Source organism: Quercus lobata, chromosome 3 (genome assembly GCF_001633185.2).
Source record: "Quercus lobata isolate SW786 chromosome 3, ValleyOak3.0 Primary Assembly, whole genome shotgun sequence".
NCBI classification, from domain to species: Eukaryota; Viridiplantae; Streptophyta; class Magnoliopsida; order Fagales; family Fagaceae; genus Quercus; species Quercus lobata.
This window is the reverse complement of record NC_044906.1, coordinates 3825010-3851790: the sequence shown is the minus strand read 5'-3', so window position 1 is coordinate 3851790 and position 26781 is coordinate 3825010. Positions and strand designations below refer to the sequence as shown.

General features: G+C 33.8%; 1 protein-coding gene across 1 annotated transcript; it reads left to right on the top strand.

The window, feature by feature from the left end:
* The first annotated feature begins 7178 nt into the window (after positions 1–7178).
* LOC115980130 (uncharacterized mitochondrial protein AtMg00820-like) lies at positions 7179–7859 on the top strand. Its single transcript, XM_031102413.1, has 2 exons — positions 7179–7292; positions 7533–7859. The coding sequence occupies exons 1-2, from the start codon at positions 7179–7181 to the stop codon at positions 7857–7859; spliced, it is 441 nt and encodes a 146-aa protein (XP_030958273.1).
* The last annotated feature ends 18922 nt before the right edge of the window (positions 7860–26781 follow it).

Below are 26781 nucleotides of genomic sequence, written 5' to 3'. Positions count from 1 at the left end.
TTCATAAGTATAAATGCTTGTAAGGTGTAAGGGGGATAAAAGTTGGGGTTCAAGTCTACAGAAGAGAGTTTCATACACATACACTTAGATTAGAATAGAATAGAAATTCTATCTTGTATAAAAAAAAAAAAAGTCCTGGTTAAATTGTTTGATTTATAAGTAATCTCACCCAAGTATATATGGAAAGACGTGAATTACTATTTTATATGACGTGGGGTGCTTTTAAGGTATTTTCACTATATTGTAAGAAATTATGTTATGGTATATATATATATAAAATGTTTTTGGAGAATTAACTTAGTTATATGACATGTCATTAAAAAGAGAAAAAAAAATGCAAATTTTTATAACTAATATAATTAAAAACTACTGATAATTTAAAACTACTGCCTGAATGAATTGACAAATATGTAATTATTTCTAGTAACTTAAGCACATTTTTTTTTTTGGGTTAAAATTCTTGATTGCGACTTGCGTGTTATTAAATTTACTTTTATAGCATTTTACGTTCCAAATTATTTGTTTCTTATGCCAATCTTAGAAACATAACCAAAAATATTTAATGCACCACCTATAAATAATTAATAAATCAAAATAAATGCATTTACCTTATATATACTCTTTTTAATAGCATATAAACAAATTAATTTAGGCTATATTATAGTTTAGGTTATTATATATACTAGTCTAGCTCATGCAATGCATGAGTAATTCTTAAGTACTCTCAAAGCACGAAGAATACTATCCAGGAGTATCTAAGAATTTTTCGCAATGCACATTTATTTTCCTTATTATTTATCTTAGAATAATAGTGGAAAAGGTAAAATAAATAAAGAGTAGATAATGTCAAATTTTTCAATAATAATAATAATAATAATTGATGGGGTCTAAATTAAGTCTAGTTCGTCCGTGGTAGTCGTCCATGACCAAATTACGTCCAGAACAATTTAAAAGTAAGGAAACCAAACAGAAGTTGTAGACACTCGATTTTGCACCCATAATTTAATCAAGGAAGATGACTAGAGTGACCATTCATATACCAAAAAAAAAAAATCGTAATTGCATTACATGCATTAATTCATTCATTGCATATCATAAAAATGATTTTGAAGTTCTCATGATCATGACTGTGTGTCCAATTTCCAAATTGGACCGTTGGATTGAAAGATATAGCATGATCAAGTTTCTATAGTCTGGATGCATTTCGTTTAGGTGGAACCAACTACACATGATTAGTTTAAATTAATTCTGATTGGCTAGACAATTAAAATTAATTATATAATTTTATGATTGGTTGTTAGTTAGTATCAAAAATAGGCTTGCTTGCATGGGAATAAAGAGGATAATCAGATAACTACAAAATTGTGGATCAAGACTTTTTTAGAGTATTTATCTACAAGATAATCATTGTTGAAAAGACCTGAATTATCAAAAAAAGAGTTTAATTTTTAGAATATGGATTAAAAACACATCTAAGTGCAAGTCCGGTCTCAAAAAACCTCAAAAAAAGGAGTCCAAAATGGACTAGAACTCAAAAACGGGTTCGGCACCCAAAAGCGTCAGCACTTTTCAAGTGTCGATTGGCACAAACGCAAGCCACGGCCCGAGGGCACCTGGATGGAGATAAAACTCTTCCTTTTCAATTTTTTAGAGATAAAGATGCGTCCCAGTTCATATTCTAATCATTTATCTAATTTTTTGAACATCCCAGCCTCTATAAATAGAAAAGGCTTCTCAAAATTTAACACACTTTTTCACGCTTTCTGACTCCCCTCTTTCTGACTCTTCTCTTCTTTTATTTTCTCTTTTACGTTAAAGACGTTCTGGAGATTTTGACCTTAGGAATTTCTTTTCTATAAGCAAAATATTTTAGGTTTCAAAGAGAATTGAATAAATTTCTTTGAACCCTAAAATATTCATTCACAAAGAAGAGCACGCTCATGCAAGAGATAGTTTTTCTTTTCTTTTTTTGTTCCTTTTTATTAATTCTACTTGATGATGCATGAATAGCTTTAGGATGTTTTTATTATTTTTAATTTCTAATGTTGTTGCCATGTGTTGTTTATATCTTTCTTAAAGCATGTTCTTAGTATATTTTTGTTGTTATGATTTCTCTTTTAAGTCTCAAAAATTTGCCAATTAACAAACATTTACTTTAAAAACTAAAACTGATTTGAATTTTTTCAAAACTCAAAATAGAGCTGTATTTTCACTAAATACAGATATGATTTTTTTACACCTAAAAACGGATATGTATTTTCATTAAATACAAATCTGATTTTTTTTACACATCAGAACTAATCTTTATTTTCATTAAATACATATTTGATTTTTTTTTTTTTTTTTACTCTTAAAAATTGATCTGTATTTTCATTTAATACAGATTTGAATTTTTTAAAGAAATTTTTTTTTGCCAAAAAATAGCAGATTTTGGAATTTAAAAGAAGTAACAATTTGAGATGTTTTTTTTTTTTGATACATGTAACATAGATTTTTTTTCATGAGTGTGAGTCTTCTTTCAAAATGTTTTTCATTCTATGTTCAACAATAGATCTCTTTTTATTTTTTTATTTTTGTATATAAACCAAAATAATTATTTTTACTATTCAAAATAGATATGTTTTTTCTTAATAAAATCTTTTTTTTTTTTTTAACTTTGTTCCAAAATAGATTTGATATTTTTTACAAAAATCTTGTTTCCTTCTTTGTATAAAAAACAAATCTAATTTTCTTTACAAGACTAATTTTTTTATTTACACAATAATAGATCTGGTTTCTTTCTAATAAATCAAATTTCATTTTTATAATTCACAAAACAGATCTAAATTTTTCTAAAAAAAAGAGGATACATTCATAAAATAGATCAATATGACTTAGTTTTGGTTAAGTGTGTCATGTATGCAACATATCATTCACATCATGCAAAAAAGGTTATATTGGTCATTAGAGTCTACAAGACCAGACTTTGTCTGGGCGGAATGGGTGCCTAACACCTTCTCATTCCATAACCTAGCCTCTAAATTAGTTCTTTTTGATAGGTAGACCTATGCTTTGTCTTTTCTTTTATTTTTGGATAGATTGTAACTAAGACAAAAAGTCATGTATTCTTTTGGTAGATTGTATCTAGGACTCAAAGCCTTGTAAGATTCAATTTATCAAACTTGTATTTATTTCCATTAAATCAATGAAAATAAAGCATTTCAATCATGTAAAGTTGTATTTATTATTTTTCTTATTTTTTTGTATAAAAAACAAAAAGTGGCAACTCCACACCACTTACCCAAAAAAAGAGGTGCCCTTTAAAGCACCAAAATCTCTTTTTTGAGAGCATCTAATTTCCCGGTCTCTCATAGAAGCACCACAACATGAACAGGGTCTGTCCATGAATATCGTGATCATCCAAATCAGGATGGCCGTCCATGGCATACAAGGGCACGAACAACCAACAGAACACTTAACCAATTTCAAAGGAGCTTTTTACAAGTTCTATACAATCAGACCATGATCTGCCAGTCCAAAATGTGGGGAGGATTCCCCAAAATCTGCTTCATTTTCTTTATTAACTCCACACATCCCCCACAATGATAGTAGATTTGAATAAATAGACCCACTCCTAACTCTCTATAAAATGATCAAGTCTCATTAACCTAAAGTAGGTTCAACAACTCACTAACTCACCATCCTTGTGTTCTAGAGAGGAAATTGACTTAATCGTCAAAGGATCCTTGGCCGGTTCACACTAGTCACCCTTGATAGTCTTTTTTTTTCTCTTCAGGTCATCAAGCCGTCACTACAGCCCGAAGCATTCAGCCTATTAATTCTTGTTCATAATCAATAATAATTAATAATAAATATATCTTTCATGCATTTCATTGAATGTATATTACACTAGGTCCACAAAAACCTCCATACAAAGAAAAACAAAGTACCATTGGGCACCTTTGAAATGATGGTCACTTTACAAGTAAAAGTTCTTATAAGTTGGGGGGCAAAGGTCAGAGTTCAAGTTTGTAGGAGGTAGTTTCTCATACATATATACTTAGATCAGGCTCGGCTCAACTATAAATGCAACTGATGCAATCGCTAAGGCCCCCCTTGTAAAATACACACACATACACACACAAAATATATTTATCTATATATTTTAATTATGAAATTTTTTTTAATCCATTTATTGGTCAATAGAATGCATTAAAAATGCTCCATTGTACCTTAAAATACAAAAGATTAAAAAGGTCCCACTGTATCACTACTAAAAAAAATTATTTTTTTTAATCTGCACACTGCCATTGCACACACATCTGACAACATTGACAAGACAGCACTGCACAAAGGCCATTGCCACACCACAACTCACACTTGGCTGGTTGGCCCATACACACTAATCCACAACCCACACCCAATCTCAATGTATACTCCATAGCATAGGCACTCACCCACTACACTATACATTATCTTTTAGACTTTTAATTTTTACTTTATCAATTATTATAAGTTAGCACACCAACTAATAATTTGATGTATATCATATCAACTCATTTGTACTATAGTGATACTATTTTATTGCACTTTGTTAGGATATATGTGAATCATGTCAGAAACATATGTCATTATAAAATTGGCTAATCCTTTGACAAAATGCACTTTACTTGTAATTGGGTAGATCTAAGATGTATTTAATGCTCCAAGGAACAAGGTTTCAAGTTCAATTGTTAAAGCCATACAAATCTGTCTAAGAATCAAGTGAAGAAATGCTAGATTTTAAAGGTCAATAGCTAGTATCTATCGAGGTTTAAAAGGCTGTTTAAGCCCAATGCTCGACAGCTGCTCGATAGATAGGGTATCTATCGAGATTTAAGAAAATCAGATTTTTAATTATGATTTTCATCCAATCTGTGTATAGATGTTTGGGTTTTCTTTTCTCACAACCTTAAATATATATAAGGATTGTTTTAAGGGCCGTCACAACTGATATACCTCAATGCAAAAGTTTTTCACAAGCATATTGTGAATTGAAGACATATGCCCTAATTCATCTTTCTCTTCAAGAAGTTGTTGTATTTGTACACCGTAGGGTTTTATAACCACGAAACTTCATGATCTTCATTGTATTGATGAACTGAAGAACTTTGTAACCAACATCCTTCTCAAGTTGGTGTGTAAGTTGCGTATTGGGATCCGTGCATTGAATTGGTTAGTCATGTACTGGGAGCCATGCATTGAAATAAGAGGTTGTTACTATAGAACAAGTCCAATTGGGTATTGGGGTAAGGGCTCAACTGTAAGTTGGTATAAAGTACTAAGATTCCTTCACTTGTAACTGCTTGTTGTGATAATAGTGGATTCTCGGGAGTGGTGACATTAAAATCACCCGGTAGGGTTTTTGCCATATAAGTTTTCCTCATTCATAAACAAATCACTGTGTCAATTTATTTTCCGTTGCATATTAACTTAGTTAGTGATTTGTTTGTGCTTCCACGCTTATTGCATGCAAATTGAATTAATTAATTAACTTGGCTAATTAATTGGTTAATTCATCACAAGAGGTCAATATATTCTTTGTCTATCAAGTGGTATCAGAGCAGGCACACTCTAATTAGGTTTTAATCTTTGTTGTATGATCCATTGACCCCTGTTGTCATGGCTGCAATCGGCTTGAAAAGATCTTTGTTTTCCAATCCATCTTGTTTTTCTAATCACTATTTGTTTGAGTGTATTAGAAAATACAAGTCTAAAAGTTATTTGTATTCTATCATGATGATCATTGGAAAAGATCTTAGCTTGACAAAGAAGAAACTAGACTGTCTCAGAATGAAATTGTGCAAAGGAGTTCGTCTAAGAAGAGTGAAAGTTAAAAACTTTGTTTATAAATGCCAGATGATAGAAAACACCATTCCTATTGATCTATCATCTAAGCACGAAGTGTGTTTCATGATGAAGTCCGCATTTAAGATTATGGACACATGTTTATGGTACCTTGACAATGGCTGCTCAAGACACATGATTAGAATCTGATCTCTCTTTAAGGTTTTCGAGTCTAAGAAAGGTGGTAATGTCACTTTTGGTGATGAGAGCAAATCACAGATTAAAGGAAAGAGAATTATCTCACTACTTGGACTGCCAAACATTGCAAATGTGCTATATGTAAAAGGTCTGAGAGTGAACCTATTAAGCATAAGTCAGATTTGTGATCAAGGCTTTATGGTGTTGTTCTCAAAGGGAAAATGTGCCTTGTGTTGAATAAGTCTAGAAAGAAACTCGTAAGTGGTGTTTGCACTCTAGACAATTGTTATGGTTTAGTTCTTGATACTAATATTGTGTGCAATAGTATTCGGTTGCCAAAAAAAGATCTATTGCATCAAAGGATGGGACATGCTAGTTACAAATATCTTTCAATTGTATCTAAGCATGAATCGGTTTTAGGGATGCCCAAGATTAGCAGAGTGAACAATGTGGTGTGTGGACCTTGTCAGCTTAGGAAACAGATGAAAGCTAAACATTTGGGCACTCAGACATCCGCTACATCTAGACCATTGGAGCTACTACATCTGGATCTTAAGGGTCTAACCAAAACTGAGTCTCTTGGTGGAAAGAGATACATCATGGTTGTGGTAGATGACTTCACTAGGTACACTTGGGTCATCCTTCTATGATCCAAGTCTGACGCTCCTGAGCACATTGAAGCCTTATGCACAAGATTGTAGAATGAGAAGAACTTGAAGATTGATTGAATTCGAAGTGATCACAGTAAAGAATTCAAGAACTCTTACATGGAGTTCTACACTAGATTAGGTATATCTCAAGACTTCTCTACTTTTATTACTCCTCAGCAGAATGGTGTAGTAGAAAGAAAGAACGTGGTTATTCAGGAGATGACTAGAGCCATGCTGCATAACAAGGATATGGCTAGAAACTTGTGGGGAGAAGCCATCAACATTGCATGTCATACGATTAATAGGGTGTATTTTAGACCTGGTACCAAAAAGAGTCCCTATGAGCCGTGGAAAGGAAGGAAACCAAATGTTAAGTATATCAGAATCTTTGGAAGTACATGTTTCATTCTCAAGGATAGAGAGAATGTGGGAAAATTTGACTCTTGAAGCAATGAAGGAATATTTCTAGGATACTCCTCTACAAGTAAGGCTTATCGAGTATACAACAAAAAAACCAAGAAGGTAATGGAAGCTGTGAATGTTGTTATCAATGAATCTTCAGAGTTCAGTTCTGAGAAGCTTAGTGAGGAAATCCCCAGAGAAATTCTTCCTCCCGAGCCCAAGGACGTTCAAGAAATTGTTGATTAAGAGCCTGCATCTCCAAGTACTCCTGGCACTCCAAGTGTTGAAGAAGGTTTAGCAGACATACCTACTTCACTTAATTCTGAATCCCATGAAGAGAAAGGACCTTCCTCACAGATTAAATTTAATCATCATCTTGAACTTATTGTGGGAAACATGAATGAACTTACACTAAGAAAGCGTACAGTTGATAAATGTGTTGCTAACTTTGTGTTATATTCTTGTTATTTGTTGCAGGTTGAACCCACCAAGGCTAAAGAAGCTCTTCAGGATGAAAGTTGGGTTAAGGCTATGCATGATGAACTGCTTCAATTTCAAAGGAATGATGTCTGGACTTTAGTACCTAGACCGGAAGGTGAGCACATCATCGGTACAAAGTGGATATTCCACAATAAGATTGATGAGGAGGGTAATGTAATCTGCAACAAGGCTTGTCTTGTGGCTCAAGTATACTCTCAAATGGAAGAAGTAGACTATGATGAGACATTTTCTCTTGTAGCCCGAATGGAGTCCATCCAAATTCTTCTAGCCCTAGCATGTCACTTGAAGTTCAAGCTTTACTAAATGAATGTAAAGACTGCTTTCTTAAATGGGTTCCTTAAGGAAGATGTTCATGTGGCTCAACCAAAAGGATTCATTGATCCACACTTTCCGAATCATGTGTTGTACCTCAAGAGGGCACTCTATGGTTTAAAGCAAGTACCCAGAGCTTGGTATGATCAGCTCACACAATACTTAGTGTCACATGGGTTCACAAGAGGAAAAACTAATCAAACTCTCTTCATCAAAAGGGAAGATGGTGAGTTGATAGTTTCTCAAGTCTATATTGATGATATCATCTTTGGGTCGACTAAGGATAAACTTTGCTCATAGTTTCTCAAAACTCATGTAGGTCGAGTTCGAGATGGGCATGATTAGAGAGTTAACTCACTTCCTTGGTTTGCAAATCCGTTAACAAGAGTCAAGTATATTCTATCTCAATCTAAATATGCTAAAAATCTTGTGAAAAAGTTTGGTTTGGAATTTATTAATTCTGTTAGAACCCCTATGAGCCCAAATGTTAAATTCATTGTTGATTTGTTGGGTAAAATTGTTGATTCATCTCTTTATAGAAGCATGATAGGTGGTCTTTTTTACCTTACTACTAGTAGACTTGACATTATTTACAATGTAGGAGTGTGTGCTAGATATCAGACTAATCCCAAAGAGTCTCATATGATTTCTTTGAAAATAATCATAAAGTATGTCAAAACCACTGTCGATTTTGGTGTGTGGTACAGCAAGGACACAAATGATGTCTTAGCTGGGTATTCTGACGCAAACTGGGGTTGGAATGCTGATGATAGAAATAGTACATCAGGGGGTTGTTTTTATGTGGATAATAATCTTGTCTCCTAGATGAGCAAAAAGTAGAATTAATCTCATTATCCACTGTAGAGGCTGAGTACATCCTGCCGCTAGCCATTGCACCCAACTTCTGTGGATGCAAAAACTCCTTGATTACGGTATTCCTCAAAAGCATCTTACCATCTACTGTGACAATACTATTGCCATCAACATCTCTAAGAATCTTATTCAGTATTCTCGAACTAAAAACATAGAGATTCGACATCACTTCATTCGGGAGCTTGTCGAAGATGGTACTCATACTCTTGAGTTCATTCACACTGATGATTAGAAGGCTGATCTGTTCACCAAACCTCTTGATAGCAAATGGTTTGAATTCCTTCGCCAAAACATTGGTGTTATCTCCATGGATTGATCTCTTATTCTCCTCCTCCTTCCTCATGCATTTGCATCTAGTTTTATGCATTGCTTTGTTTAACATGTTTTTGTTTGTTCATTTTTAGTTTTGTTGTATTTTTTTCATTAAAAAAAGAAAAAGAAAAATCAGAAAAATACAAAAACAGTGTGTGTTCATGTACATTAGTATTTGTGTACCTTGGATGGCCATTGAAACAAAATTTTCTAAACTTTGTATCTTTTTTAGCTTAGATAAGCATTTCTATGCATAACTAAGCAAGTGAGATTTATGACTCATGTTTGTGATGAGTAAGATTAAGTAATCTCTTGTACTTAACACTCGTATTACTCTTTTTGACGAGAAGGACTAGAAAATCCTAAGAGAAAGGCATCAATAACCATCTCACCACTGTTGCCCGCCAATCATGAAATGACATCTATATGTTTCGGCATAGCAAAAGTGCAATGTCAAAAGCTTAACATCATTGGGTATTTCTTTTCTCTTTCTTATATGCCCATGCATGATATGCTTTACAAAAGAAAATATGCAAAGAAAAATAAAAGCAAAAAGAATCAAAATACTTTATATATGATTGCAAGTGTGTCTTCTAGGAGATTTGGGAGTTATAGGATGTACTTTGAAGGTGAAAGTCCCCATCAAACAATTATGATTGTGTATGAGTTAAAAGTGATTTTCTCATATCTCAAATCTTCATTACTTGTAGACACTTATGCAATCTTGTGATGTTTTTCACACATAACACGTAATATTCTTTGCTACTCTTGATACATGTGCAGATACAATGTGATTTGACCATTACAAGGAATACATGTGTTAATGTATACTTACGAAACTGTTTAGACTTGTTTTTGAAATATAAAATTTGTTAGACTCATTTAGTGTGTGTGTGTGTGTGTTTTGGATCTAAATGCTTGACATTTTTCTTGTTGAGAGATGTTTTTGAGAGCTTAAAATGTTGTTTGGATTTTTGGTTGGGTAGCATGTTTGATTGCATTCATGTTTGTGTTTTTCTCTACTTTGAAAAACTGTTTTAAGCAATCTCGACAGCTTCTCGATACCTCCCAACAGCTAGGCTTTCAATCAAGCTCTTCAGCTTCTTTTCTTGACATTGTTATCACATTTTTTATCCATTGAGATTCTTGAGATTCAATCTCGATAGCTTCTTAACAACTTCTCGATCCATCAAGGAAGTTTTTGTATGCTCAACAGCTTCTTGATCCATCAAATTTAATTGGCTGTGGACACCTCTCGATAGATTCTCAATAGCTGCTCGATATCTTTATCTCACTTTTTAACTCTCGACACCTCTCAATCCATCGAGAAACTGGGATTTCTATATAAAGGGTCAGCACAATTTCCTTTTCATTTTTCTTGATCTCTCTTGATCCTTTCTAACTTCTCACCTTCCCAAACACTTCTCTCTCACTCCAAACTTTATTCCCAAGTGATTTTCGACCTAGATCAAGCTTTTCTTCTCTGGTAAGGGTCCTTAATCCTTCATTCTTCATGCATTTCACACATTAGACCTAGGTTTTTGGGGTTTTGAAGAATTTTTGGGGTTTTTCAAAATCGATGAAGTTTTGGTGAAATTTTTGGGATGGGTTTTGTGTAAATGATCCTAAATGTTCATGTATTGCATCACATTTGCATTTTAACAATGTTCATGCATTTTAGATGTGTGATTACTATGTTATAATGTTGTGTGCTAGTAGATTTGGATTGGGCTAAGCCCATGATGTTTTCAATGTTGCATGTCATATGTTCATGCATTTTTCATGCATATATACTAATATTTTGTTTCTATCATATTGATATTCAACTGTTTAGTGCTTTTCTGCGTGTCTCTCTCTCTCCCTCCCTCTTTCTTGTGTTAGTTTGTTCTATGGCACCTAAACGCAAATCTACTCCATCCTGAAACCCTCTTCATTTCAGGGCATCTTTTTCTTCTTCCCCCTCTGATTCTACTCCTTCTCATGTCCAATTCCGTGATGATAAAGCCTGTAAGGACTTTTTGGAGAACTTCTCACAACGAGGCATTCATTTGGAATGCCAAGTCATTCTATCGGATTTTTCTGATACTAACCTTCTCACTATCATCTACAGTAGGGGTTGGGAGTCATTGTGTGGCATCCTGGTCACTTGTCCCTCCATGATCATACAGGAGTTTTACTCCAATATGCATGGATTCGATTATTCAGTACCTCATTTTATCACTTGCGTTTGAGATATGTGTATCATAGTCACTTCGGATATTGTATCCGAGGTGCTACATGTTTCTAGGGTAGCGCATCCTGACTACCCTAGCTACGATTGTCTGAAGACTCTGTCGTGAGACACCTTCTTCTTGGGATGACCGTCAAAACATCCCGTGCTTGGGCTTTGCGAAAGGTCCACAATTCCTTAATATGGTGATGACAATTGTTCTTCATCCTTTGTCTCATTATAACTCCATCACAAAGCCTTGTGCTCGATTTTTGTTATCCTTTCTTGAGGGACTCTCTATTGATTTTTCCTCTCATTTCATTCTATCCTTTATAGATGTCTATAGGGATATAACGACTCGTGATAAGCTTATTTTTCCTTCAACTATCATAAGGCTTCTTCGTCATTTTTTTGTCTCCTATTCTGAGTCTACACACTTGTCGTTTATGTGTGCCATAAACGCTACTACCATCAGACAAAGCGAGACCCAACTTTGACCAAAGTAGCCACAGACAGAGACAACGACTCCACTTGCTTCTTCCGCTTCTTCTACATCCACACCTTCTTCATCGGAGGGTGGTGTGACCCTTGAGGCAGTCATGGCACAGCTACAGCACATGGATGTTCGCCTTAACACACTCAATGATAAGTTGTGTCAGGTAAACACCCGTGTTAGCCGTATTGCTTAACAGCAAGCTTGCCTTGGTGGCTTCATAGAGTCTCTCTCTACTTCTCTAGAGGCATTTAAGGATGAAGACGATAATGGTGACTCCTACAATGGTGACGATGATGAGGATGAGGATGCTAGCTCGCCTAGTGACGATGAGATGACTGCTTGATTTACTTACCCTTTGTCATTCGTGACAAAAAGGGGAAGTAGTTTTGGATATGAGAGTAGCCATATACATAAGAGGAAAGTTAGCATAGGAGATTTTTGTTAGGGGGAGTGCTTTTTCTTTTTGAGGGATCTAGTGAGGACTTATGTATTTTTTTTTTCTTTTCTTCTTTTATAGATACATTGTTCTTACTTTGTGATAGTAAACCTTGTACTTATTATGTTATATATATATGATGAGGTTGTTATTACAGTTTTTCACCTATCTTTACATGTGCTGTTTCTTTTCTCTCTTTATGCACATGCTTCTTATTTATTGTATGCAATCTTTTATTTTTGTTTCACACTAAGATGCCGTGATGAGTTTCGTTTAAAGTATTTCAAAAATACAAGTTGACAAAGTCTTCTTGCCATGAACTCTCTTCTTGTAAAGTTTTTCAAGAGTTTGTATTAGAATAGATTTTATTGTATTTAACAAGTGAATATGAGTTGAGTGATTTTTGACTTTTCTCATATGTTCATTTCTCTGTTGTGGTTTTCTCATGGATTGTCAAAGGGGGAGATTGTTAGGACATATGTAAATCATGTTAAGAACATATGTTATTATATAATTGGCTAATCCTTTGATAAAATGCACTTGTGATTGGGTAGATCTAGGATGTGTTTAATACTTCAAGGAACAAGATTTCAAGTTCAAGTGTTAAAACCATACAAGTCTATCCAAGAATCAAGTGAAGAAGTGCTGGATTTTAAAACTCGATAGCTAGTATCTATCGAGGTTTAAAAGGTTATTTAAGCTCGATGCTCGATAGTTGCTTGATAGATAAGGTATCTATCGAGATTTAAGAAAATCAAAATTTCAGTTCCAATTTTCATCCAATCCATGTATAGATGTTTGAGCTTTCTTTTCTCACAACCCTAAACATATATAAGGAGTGTTTTAAGGGCTATCACAATTGATGCACTCATTGCAAAAGTTTTTCACAAGCATATTGTGAACCAGAGACATTTACCCAAATTCATCTTTCTTTTCAAGAAGCTATTGTGTTTGTATACCATAGGGTTTTGTAACCGAGGAGTTTCGTGATCTTCATCATGTTGATGAACTGAAAAACTTTACAGCCAACATCCTTCTCAAGTTGGTGTGTAAGCTGCGCATTGGGATCAGCACATTGAATTGGTTAGTCACATAATGGGAGCTGTGCATTAAAAGGAGAGATTGTCATTACAGAACAAGTCCAATTGGGTATTGGAGGTAAGGGTTCAATTGTAGGTTGGTATAAGGTACTGGAATTCCTTTACTTGCTACTTGTTGTAATAATAGTGGATTCTCGGGAGTGGTGACCTGAAAATCATCCAATGGGGTTTTTGCCATGTGGGTTTTCCCCATTCGTAAACAAATCATCGTGTCAATTTATTTTCCACTGCATATTAATTTAGTTGGTGATTTGTTTGCGCTACCACGCTTATTGAATGCAAATTGAATTAATTAATTAACTTGGCTAATTAATTGGTTAATTCATCACAAGGGGTCAATACGTTCTTGGCCTATCATACTTAATTATGCAAATAGATGAAAATACTCCAATTAATGTACTTAATTATTTAAAAGGGATAGATTCTTCTCCAAATGCATATATTGCTTATAGAATTTTACTAACAATACCTGTTATGCTTGTATCTGCAAAAAGAAGTTTTTCAAAACTAAAATTAATAAAATTTTATTTAAGGTTTACTATGAAATAAGAAAGATTAAGTGGATTAGCTATATTATCAATTGAAAAAGAAATGTTAAAGGAACTTAAATACAAAAACTTGATTAGTAATTTTACATCTCAAAAAACAAGAAAAATAGATTTTAAATAATAAATAAATAAATAAAATTCAATAAATATTTAAATAAAAAAGGCCCAGTGCCTAAAATTTTCGCCTAAGGCCCCAAAAGTTGTTGAGCCGGCCCTGACTAAGATTAGGCTAGAGTAAGATTTTTATCTCAAATTTAAAATAAAATAAAAAATAAAAAAGGTAAAGTTGCAGCATGTAAAAAAAAAAATTAAAAGTAGTACCAAAACTTATGACAATATAATAAAATCATAAATAAGCAATAGGTATAAAATTAAAAATCAAGATGCCAAAACCAAGAGTTTTTTAACTCAACTGGCACTTTTTGCTACTGATGTTTTTAATAAAGATATCGATTGTCTAAGTTCCTACCCAAACTTTTGGATTATCAAAAACAATAAAAGAAGGAGAAGGGGTGGGGGGGGGGGGGGGGGGGAGGATGTTATCTTAAGTCTAATGCATGCATGTAAACTTAATACAATCAAAACAATAGATTGAATCAAATTCTTCCAAGTACATCCATTAAGGATTTTACAATCAAACTATAAATAAAATTGTCACTTTTGAAGTCAAATCACCAACTCCTTAATTTAATGAGGTTTCTACTCTAACATAAGATTGAGCAAATTCAATATGTCAAGGTTACATAAATAATAATAAAAGATTAATGCTAGTACCACAACATTTACCACAACTTGTCACATGGCAAGTTGTGAGTGATGAAGAAAAAATTGTGGGTCTATGTGGGTGTAGACATCACATTTTGTACCCCTTACGACTTGGGCCCCCATTCCCCAATGATGCTTAAACTCTAAGGTCCAAGGCCAGTTTAGAGCCTAGTCAGATATCAAATTGATTTAAGAAGTGTTAAAATGGAAAATATAACTTTTTAAATGAGCAAAAATCTATTTTTAGAAATAAAATAACCAAAGTGGCCCTTGGCCCAAGTACGTGGGCAACGGCCTGCGTACGTAGGCCAAAGCATGTGTACACAAGCATGCTCCTGCGTACATAGCTAGGGTTTCAGAAGGGTGAAAAAGGCAAGTTTTCTACAATAATGGCTGATGTTTGGAATGAATCCTACATCGTCTAGGAACCGTTTCAAACCCCATTTTTTCCATTTTATAAAGTCTTACATGGTACATTTTTAAAACACATAGAAATTCCACAGAAAAAACCTAAGATTAATTAGAAAATAGTGAATCAAAAGGGAGTTTTTTTTTTTTTTTTTTTCTTCAGAAAACACCCTCAAGTCAATTTTTTTTGATTAGGATCTTTTCCAAATCGAGCTTGAGATTACTAATCGCTTGTTTAATGATTTGTGATAGATTTGACTAAGGGGAACGGTCAAAATAAAGTTTGTAAAACTTCTCATTTGAGGTATTGAGTCCAACCCTTTCTTTTTATTTCTTTTTCTTTTTTGCTTTTATTTCTGTGTTTTAATCTTGTTTTCTAAGTAGTTTATGTTTGTGTATGTCTATTTAGGTTAGTTTTGTAGTTCTTTTCATGTTTTATGCATGTTAGGTTGTTAGATTTTTGTTTTAATGTTCTGCTCCGTTTTTTAGGTTTTCTGGGCATGAGGTTGCGTACGCATAATCTTGCCTATGCATGCAGGCTTGTCCTTGCGTGCATAAGTTGCAGCCCAGAAACCCTAATTTTATTTGTTTATTGCTTCTGTGTTCACTTGTTTGTTATGTTTAAGCTTCTTTTCATATGTTTTATGCTCCATAAGTTTTTTTTTTTTTTTGCTTTGTTCACATGCTTGTTTTTCCTTAACATGTTTAGATTAGGGTTTATCTTTTTGTTCCTTAATCTCAATGCCATGCCATTCATTCACATGTCCATGCATCAATGTCATAGGTGCTGAGTTGCTACAAGATAAGTAAAAGTAGGTCATGCATCGATATGAACATGCATTTGGTTGATTTAATCTTTTCTTGATGAATATACAAAATAGATACCATGTTTTAAATTAATAATGTGATGTTGTTTGCTGCCATACTTTAGATGTATAATAGGGTTTTCACATGCTAGATGTATGCTAGAGTTTGTATATGCATTTGGGTTTGGCTCTCTTTTGCTTTATGGGTTGATATGATCTATTGTTTGGATAATGATGCCATGATTGTATATTAGATGCATGCTAGTGTGTGTGTGTGTGTGAGTTTAGAATATAAGTATTGAAAATTGTTTTTAATAAGGTTAAGGTATAAGACACAATGATGGGAGACCAACCTTAGGGTTGGGCAATCTTGGGTGCGTAACACCTTTCCAAGAACGTACCTAAACTTCGAACCCATATTTCTGGTAGTAAGATCAAAGGTACTTCCTCGAAAGGACGCTATATATATGGTTCCTAGACCATTGCAAAAACTAGGTGGGGGCTCTAACATCCCCTTGTGTCCATAGTGGGTCCACATCTCCACCACTTTTAACTTGTCACGTGGCGAGTTGTGACAAAAGTTGTGATACTAGCATTGCTCATAATAAAATGTTGATAAGATGACTGGAAAAAGCATGCTGATGCATTAATGGTACTGAAAGCCAATTTTGAAAACAATATATTGTAAATAGTACCAAATCCTAATCAGTCATCAAAATAAAGTAGCTCCACCACCTCAATTTTTCATATGCCCAACTAACTTCGAATGTCCATTTCTGTTACCAAATCTTGCTCATTCCATTTCTATTGGAGCATCAGCTCTAAAGGTGTTAAAAAGCTATAAAGTTGTTTAGCAAAAAAAAAAAAAAAAAAACAAACTATAATGCTATTTTTAACACCTCAAACTCCAAAAAAATGCCCAACATAAATGGTGCAAAACTAAATTTTTTTGGCAACTTTTTATATATAGTGAACTGCTAAGACTAGCCATTCACTGTAACAAGAAGGGATAAAAAAAATTAGGGTAAAATACTATTTTGGTTCCTAAACTTTAATAAAAGTTTGTTTTTTGTCCCAAAACTTTAAAAAATTCTTTTTAATCCCTAAACTTTGTAAAGAGTTTTTTCAATAGTTTAGAGACAAAAATAGGGTTGAATAGTTTAAGGATGAAAACTAAACTTGTTATATATTTATGTGGGCGTTATCTCCTTATTACTATGCTTAATTTTTATAATTAAGCCATGATTTGTATTAGTCCCTACTATTTATCTTTACACAATTTCTTGAATAAGATGTCATTTATTGCATGTAATTTTCTACTTTTATAAAATTATGTGAAAAAGATGAGTTTACAAGAGTCTGTGAGAGAATGGAGGCCAAACTGGAATTAAATAAGAGCTAAAGGACCATGCTTAAATGTTTGAGGAGCAGCTGGAGTGCTTGGGTCATCTACCATGTTTGGAAGCTTCAAATAAGGAAAGAAATCAAAGAGGTAGAATCTGAAAAGGAAAAATTAAATTTGAGCATTGATCAGTATTTTGGGCGTATCTCTCTCCTCAAAAATCCAATTGACACAAGGCTAGATGAGTTGGAACCGTGACCTAAATATCTACAATTTTCTAGGTTTGAGTTTTTTTGAAATTCATAAGTTTTTAAGGCCGAAATTAACTCACAAGTTACTGCTGTAAATCTGGACGAAAATTAAAATAGTAAAAGTTTTATTTTCTTTGGACACTCTGATGTAGGGTTTTGAAGGGAGACTGTGTAGAACGAATTTGGCAGAGAAAATCTTGTATTTTCCTTTCTCTCATGGTAGCCTAAACTTTTTTCTAGGGCTAGGGGTTATGTTTTTTCTAGGGCTAGGGGTTATGTTTTTTCTATATAGTATGAATATTCAATGTGATTCTTTCTAAGATTTTAGACAATAACATATTTGATTGTTCAATTAGATTTCTTTTGATGTATTATTTTTTCCATGCTTTCAATAATCTCAATCATGTTTTTCTTATTGTTTAGATGAATTTCTAATAGTTTCAAACAAAAATCACGTTTTATAGTGAATGAGTTTTTCTGAAAACTATTTTAACCGCATTATTAATCTAGGTTATCATACATTCTTAAATTGTCTCAGTTCAACCAAATCATAAGTTTTTAATTGTATAAAAACAATCAATTATGAAATATATATTTTCTTAGATCACAAAGAATTTCATATCGATATAGGGAAACACCTCGATGCCCTGGTATTTACATTATTGATTTAAATCAATTTTTATTATTATTCTTGTTAACAATCACCAAGCAAAAGTACTTTTCTTCTTGGCCCAAATTTTTGTTTAAATATATTGTCTTTGAATCTATCCTACTCCTTGTGGTTCGACCTTGGTACTCTGAGAATTATATTACTACGATCTCCTACACTTGGGATTGAGCAAGCATGTGCCCAGACTAAATCTCCGAGCTCTCGAATTGTTTGTGGGTTCCCAAATCCACGATAGTTCCAACATAGGAGACCCATGGTTGTTGACAAGGCTATGAAATAGCCTCTGCCAATATAGTGTTGTTATCTATACCATCCTGAGACGTCAAACGGTGCTTTGTAGATACTTTCAATTGGTCTTGGTCTAGAGGGGTAGAATGTTTCTTCCTCGGAGATATTTCCAAAGGTGAGTTCTGTGAGGGAGTTTGTCGAGTCAAGCATTTCCAGCTTGCTAGTTGAGGGGGGATTTTTGAGATAGAACCTTGACAGAAAGTAGGAGTCCAAATCTTCTGTCCCATTTTTCCTAATGGGACAGAAGATTTAATTAATGAGGTGAACACGTGACAAGTTTTTATTGGTGGAATATAAAGTAGAGCAGGAAAAGTGAAACAAAAGATTTGGATTCAGAAAGTAGGGATATCATGCAAATTGATGTGGCGCCCATGGGAATGAGGGTGAGGGTCATTAGTGGCACATGGTGAGGGAATTGAAGTCACATGAACCTCATTAACATCCTAAATAACTCGGGACACAAATATTTCCTCACTAGTCGAATTAATTCCATTTTTACGTTACCTAAATTTTCAAAACTGCTATTGTAACGACCCAAGGAAAAGCGCTAGCCACATCTACGCTATACCTCAAAATGACTAGTCACTATTGAAGCTCCTTGCAGTTGTTAATAAAGCCCAGTTTAACCCAGTATATACCCAATGTGGGACTCATCATACACCCACACACATCACACAATCAAACAAATTGGGGCATCACAATCTCCCCCACTTAAATCCCTAACATCCTCGTTAGGGCCCACTTTGTGGGGTAGTGTCTCTGAGCCCACACGGGATTACCGGGCCGGTTCTGATACCATATGTAACAACCCAAGGAAAAGTGCTAGCCACATCTGCGCTATACCTCAAAAGGACTAGTCACAATTGAGGCTCCTTGTAGTTGTTAATAACCCACACGGGATTGCTAGGCCGGCTCTAATACCATATGTAACAATCCAAGGAAAAGTGCTAGTCACATCTACGCTATACCTCAAAAGGACTAGTCACAATTGAGGCTCCTTGTAGTTGTTAATAAAGTCCAGATCTACCCAATAAATACCCGATGTGGGACTCATCGCACACCCATACACATCACACAATCAATCAAATTGGGGCCTCACAATCTCCCCCACTTAAATCCCTAACGTCCTCGCTAGGGCCCACTTTGTGAGGTAGTGTCTCTGAACCCACATGGGATTATCGGGCCGGCTTTGATACCATATGTAACGACCTAGGGAAAAGCGCTAGTCACATCTGCTCTATACCTCAAAAGGACTAGTCACAATTGAAGCTCCTTGCAGTTGTTAATAAAGCCCATTTTAACCCAGTAAATACCCGATGTGGGACTCATCACACACCCACACACATCACACAATCAAACAAATTGGAGCATCACAACTATATTCTCGGTCAACATCGTTAATTCCTTCCTTAATTGGCTCTTCATCCCTAACCTACCCCAAAAAAATAGTAAACAAATTTGTAACCGATGTCACATTCATGTTTTGAATTGAATGCTCCCCAGTCCCTTTGGTTTCCATCTCTGGGGTTGATTGCTTCTATGTGGAGACTTCCGATGGAGTCATCGTGCTTTCCTTTGTTTTCGTAAATATACCAGGAACTGAGACAACACTCTTCCTTGATGGGAAGAAAGGATGGCCACTTAAACTAGGGCCGAATTGCTTTAAATCCTTAAATAGACATCCTTCACTGTTTATCCAAATTCACAATCTTTGTCATCGTGAGTGAGACACCACACTAGTAGCATAGTTTGGTAACCTCTCGTATTTGAATGCAACCCAAAAATTGGTTTCCATCCTCCCTTGTGACTACACGACCTCTATAGAAAGGTTGATTTACATCAACAAGTACACAAACTCTCATAAAGCCACTACCATCACACTCTGCTTTGTCTGCTGGTTTGCACACATCTCCAATGACACCACATAGTTTTTCCACGACCTCTATATTCATAAATCTAAGGGGAATATTGTGTAACTAGACCCAGAAGCAAACTTTATTGAAAGCAAGGTTTTGGATAGGCACATCTTCATTGTAGTGTTGGAACATCACCAAGTATTTGTCAACACTCTATGGTTCACTTTGTAGCACCCTATCCACCTCAGGTTTGTTGTCGAAGATAAAAAGGAGGATATGGTCTCCCAAGTTTTTAACCTTAAATCCATTCCGAGACCGCCACAATGGCTTGAAGGTTTTGATCTGCATCAACGTTTAGTGCTCTTTTTGTCATAAACTTTGCTGTGAGAACAAATTTATTTGATTGATAGTTGTTGATGAGTAAGAAACCAGGGCCCTCTTTCTTAGAAAGGGAGAGATAATTCTGCTCGTTTGTAAGTGAGTCCATAGTGTAAGAATTTTTGAAGTTAAGAGGAATAAAACACACACACTGTTTCCCCAACTCCAAAAGAAGAAAACCACAAGCCCTAGAGATAACATTGTTATCTCAGGGACACAAAAAAACCTTCCTAGGAAGGGACCTCAATTCTACAGCCTAAGAGAAGATGGAGAGAACCAACTTTCTTAGCGACATAGAAACTTTTACACCTAGTGCAACTTTTAAGTCTTAACCTTCAAAATTCTATCATCCTTATTTAGTTATACAAGTTTTCAACCATGTGTTGGCTTTATTCCGTGCCAAATTTGCTTGTAATTCAACATGTAGAAACCTTGTATTTAGGTGGGAATAATGTAAGGGTTATGTGTGAGAGAGTGTGAAGAAACTCAAGTTGTATGCATTCAAGAGAAATCTCGTGACTGGATCTTGCAACTGACTTGCAACTGGCAAGTCGCCAAAGTGCCACACGTGTGAAGCATGTAGGAAGCCGAAGGGTCACAACAACTGAAGCACTACAGGACAAAAAAGTACAGTTTGGCCTGGCAGTTAATTCACAACTCAAACACGTGACTCGTTCCAGTCGTGAGGTCGAGTGGCCAGAATGCCCTGTTTTGCTGAAATCTAACTTTTCACATTCTATCTCATATCCTCCTATAAATACCCTTATACCCATGAAATGTATAGAGCTGATTGGGGAGCCTATTAAGAGAAAAACCCTAAGAAAGGTTTCTACAACACACCTGTGTTATTAGAGAGAGAGCTACTCATTCTTAGAGAGAAATCTTTGTAGTCTCTTCTCATTCCCTCTCCCATTATTATACCCATTGAGAGGATATTTGTACCCAAACACTACCCACACCTATTTAGAGTGTTGAGAGTGTTTTTGGAGTTTGGAAAGTATTGGAAGATCCAAAGGATGACAGATGCAATATGGAGCTTATTGAGGGATTCAGGAAGCTAAAGAAGACAAGGTTAGGCGTGACCTGTTGAAGCAAGAAGCTTGGAGGTTTAGGTGCATTAGGTAGATTAGGGTTGGAGGGTCTTCTGCTATTCATGTATCCCAACTTTACTCTTTAGTGAATTATTTGACTGCTTGGAGGGTAGCGGAGAGGTTTTTCGCCGAGTTCTTCGGCTTCCTCTTCGATAACATGTGCTGGTGTTATCTTTGTGTTTGCATCTCTCTTCCCTTACTCTTTACCTTTTAATTGCTACTATGTTTGTGATTAATTATGGTTTAGAGTGTTTTACCAAATTGGGTATTGCTTATAATTCATATTCCGCACATATGTTGTTTGGATATAAGCTTGCTTTGGTTATTTTGTAATTGGGGTCCAAATATTCATTAGTGTTTTACATACTAATCGAACTTTCATGCTGAAACTATAATACGATTTGAACTCATTATTCATTACCAGGAATTGCTTGGTGATGGGACATTTTCTACTCTAAATTACATCTCATTTTATGCTTTTAACTCCTAAACTACCAAATGCATAATCAACTCCCTAAACTAAAACCTTTGTAACACTTTGCCTCTTTCTATCATTTTTTTTAATTAAGTATAATGGAATGTAGCATTAAAAGATTAATTTACCCTCCACAAATTATTTTGCAAGTACGTATAAATTAGTCTTTTAATACTAAATTTCGTTAGACTTAACCTCAAGACAGTAAGGGTTAAGTGTTATATAGAGTTACAACTTTAGGAAGTTAATCATACATTTCAATAGTTTAGAAAAGTAAAATGTAAATTAAAATAAGGTATAGCTTAGAATGAAAACATCCTCAAAAAAAAAAAAAAAAATTGCATACATCCCATGCATACTGTCCCACAACTTATCGTGGATCCCATATAAGACCATATGAGAGTTGTCATCTCAACATATACCAACAAATGGATTCTCCACAGGACCACAGGCTATATATCAAATCAATTGTACTTAACCACAAATCCACCAGCAAAGGCGCTACAAGCAGTGACAAAGGCACTAAGACGAAGAACAGCAGTGACACCACTTGCACTTGAACCAGTATCATTGGAACCAACGCCATTGCTAATAATTCTGATATATAAAAATAGTTTTAAGTTAGTTGACTGACGGGTTAACCTGTCATCCATTCAATAATTTTCATATCATGTGCATCTTCTGCTAATTGATGGTGGGGTCTCGTTATTTGATTTGTTAAAAGTGTCCTCGTTGTGGAAATTAAGACGTGAAGTACAATTCATATGATAGGACATGGGATTTTTTTTAGGTATTTTGTAAGAAATTATCTTATGGTATTTGTATGCATGTGTTTTAATTTTTGGATAATCAACTTTAGTTATATGACATGTCATTTAAAAGAGAAAAATTGAAAATTGTTAGAACTAATATAATTAAAAATTATTGCTTGAGTGAATTGACAAATATGTAATTATTTCTGGTAACTTAGGAACATTATATATTTTTAATATTAATATTTTTTGGGAGATAATATAGACAAAAGACACGAGGAATGAAGGAGGAGGGAGTGGGAAGATAAGTCTCAAGGAGGGAGTTTCATACACCCATACACTTAGATTAGACTATAGTAGAATTTTTATCTTATATTAAAAAAAAAAAAAAAACCTAAATCGAAATGTTTAATGTTGCTCTGCTCCTATTAAGCCACATCAACAAGTTATTTTCAATATGTTCGCTCTTTTTTTTAATCATTTTTTTCCCTATTAATTTGTCAATTTATAATTACACTTTCTCCAACATTTACTTACTTTTACATTTTTATCTCCTCGCTACTCTATACCTTAACCTTACAATTTTTTCATCCTTTCATCTTCCTTTTATTTTGACTTTTTTTCTTCCCTTTTTTTTCTATAATTTTTTTTCCTCTTCCATTCAATCCATTTTTTGCTCACACAAAAAGGTGAATACTTACTCTCTCTCTCTCTCTCTCTCTCTCTCTCTCTCTCTATATATATATATATATATATTCTTTCTTATGGTGGATGTTTAATTCTTTAGATTGATGAATTTTTATGTTTAACTCTACTTTAGATTGATATGATTTGATTATATTTTAATTTATTTTATTCATCTTTTTAATTTTATTCATCTTTTGTTTGTTACATATCATCCAATAAAATTATAAAATGATTTATTGTTATTCTATTACATAGCATGACTTGAATACTTTGGTGTTTACAACTATACATTTTCTTTTGAATATTCTTCTACTCATATTCTTTAATTATATAATTTTGTTATTTGTCTCACATTCCCTTCCAAAAAGGCGATTGTTCTCTCTCTCTCTCTCTCTCTTGTAACTCTATTTTAGATTGATGATTTTTTTTTTTTTTTTTGTGTGTCTCTACTTTTGGATTATACACTTTGGCAGTGTGTTTTTTGAGTTATTTATCACTTGTACTCTCTATCCCTCTTATAGTTTTGGTTTGAGTTAATTCTTAGATATTTTAGAAGTGACATGATTATGTATTTGAATGTCTGTATAAATTATTTGAGTAATATCAATTGTAAATTTGTAATGAGGTTTGGTTATCATGATAAACTTCTTAAGAGAATGAGATATTCAAATAATTAATTTTGGAACTTAAAAATTTTAGTTATAGGAAAAAAAAAAAAAAACCATAACACTATACAAAATTTTGAATAATATAGATCACTTGAAAAAAGAGTAGTATTTGTATCCTTTATCTCCAAAAAAAAAAAAAAAAAAAAAGAATAATATCAATCAAATGCAACTAAGTTTTTCAAAAAAAACTCAAAATAATAGAATGATATATTTGTAGAGATGGAGAGATGAAAAATAATTTTAGAAATAATATCTCCAATGCGTTTTAGAGAATAAATCATACATTTTACCACGTTACAAAATAGTTGTATATTTCTACGCATCGCGTGGGCCTACGACTAGTTTACTTTAATTTCCAAATCATTTACTTTTATATAATTTTATATTCCTAATCATTTGTTTCTTATGTCGATCTTAGAAAAATAACCATAAAAATTTAATCATTTGTTTTTTCCCTAATAATAAAAATTATTATTTCTTTCTTACATTTATTTCATTCAATGTATATTACATTAAGTCCACAAAAACCCAATACAAAGAAACACAAAAGGTACCACAAGGCTCCTTTGGCTTGATGGCCACTCTACAAGTACAAGTTCTTGTGGGTTGGGGGGTAAAGGTTGAAGTTTAAGTTTGTGAAAAAGAATTTCACACACATAAAAACTTAGATTATTCCATAGTAAGATTTCTATCTCAAATTAATATATATATATATATATAAAAAAAGGGTAAAGTTGCACCATGTAAAAAAAAAAAAAAAAAGTAATTCCAAAATTTATGACAATATATAAAATCATAAATAAGCAATAGGTACAAAATTAAAAATCAAGATACCAACAACAAGCCTCCTCCTCCTCCTCCTCCTCCTCCTCCTCCTCCTCTCCTCCTCCTCCTCCCAAAAAAAAAAAAAAAAAAAAAAAAAAAAAAAAAGAAAGAAAGAAAGATACCAATACCAAGAGTTTTGTAACTCAACTGGCATTTCTTATTTTTGTTGTTTCTAATGAGGATATCAAGTGTCTAAATTGCTGCCCCAAAAACAAATGGGGATGCCGTCTTAAGTCTAATGCATGTATGTAAATTTAATATAATCAAAACTATAGGTTATATCAAATTCTTCCGACTACATCCATTAAGGAATTTACAATCAAATTATAAATGAAATTGCCACTTTTGAAGTTAAATCACCAACTCCTTAATTTAATGAAGTTTCTGTTCTAACATAAGATTGAGCAAATTCAACATGTCAATGGTACATAAATAAATTAAAAAAAGCTGATGAGGTGGCTGGAGAAAACAGGCTGATGTAGCAATTGCAAGTTTGGTAGCACGTTTCATAATATAAAAAGGGCTCCCCATAGACAAACAGTCCTGAAAGCATTGATGTGTACTGTTACCAAATTCCAATGGTACTGAAAGCCACTTGAAAACTACCTTGAAATGGTGCCAAATCCTGATCAATCATCGAAATAAAGTAGCCCCCACCACCTCAATTTTGCACATGCCTAACTACCTTTCAAATCTCCATTTGTTACCAAATCCGGATCATTCCATTTATGTTACATTTCAAATGGAAATTACCAAAACTCCTCTTAAAAACAATCAAACTATACTTGTTTGTTTGTTTAGATTCCTTGAAAATAGATTAGTTTAACTTAATGAATTAGCCAAGTATTTACTTAGGTTAATTATGAGATCTAAGTTAAATACATGCAAACATATTACTTAGTGCAGAAAAATTAAAGAAAACAATAATATAATGACCCAGGAAAACCAATGAAACCAATCATTTCAAGGTAAAAGCCTAGGGAGAATTTAACCTAACTATTTTCAATGTAAACAAATTCACTATGATAGAATGGAAGATTACATTAGATTTAAATCCTAAATCTAAAACTACCTCAAGTAGAACTTACTAACATAACCACATGCAGCTCTAATTCCACGTACTCTTCTATCTTGGATTTGTTGAACACAAACAAAGAGTTTGTAACTTCGAGAACCCACTCAAAGGTTTAACAACACAAACTCTCCAATTTGTGACTTCAAGACTACTCTTGAAGGTTTAAATCATCGGCTAGGTATAATCTTATTGTAGCAACTTCGGATTTACCAGTTCTAATGATATGGGAATGATTTCCGGTAGTGACTTTGAAAGCAGAAGGCACAATACATTTTAGATCTCACAAGAGCACCTCCAAAATCTTCACAAAACATGCCTTAGGGTTTCCTTTAAATACTATGTATAATAGATCTAAAACCCTAATCACTTAATGGACTTGATGAACTGTTGGGCTTTAATTAAATTCTGCAAAACCCGTCTTTCAATCAGTTGAACTTGTTCTCTCGATTGGTTGAACCTGGCATGTTTTGAATTCTTGAACTTGTAGCTTCCTTTTTCTTGTATTCTGACTTATAGCATCCTGAGTATTGTCTAATCAAACCTATAGACTTAGGAATCTATATCTAGATAAGTTTAAACTCATAGTTTGCCAGTTGTTCTAA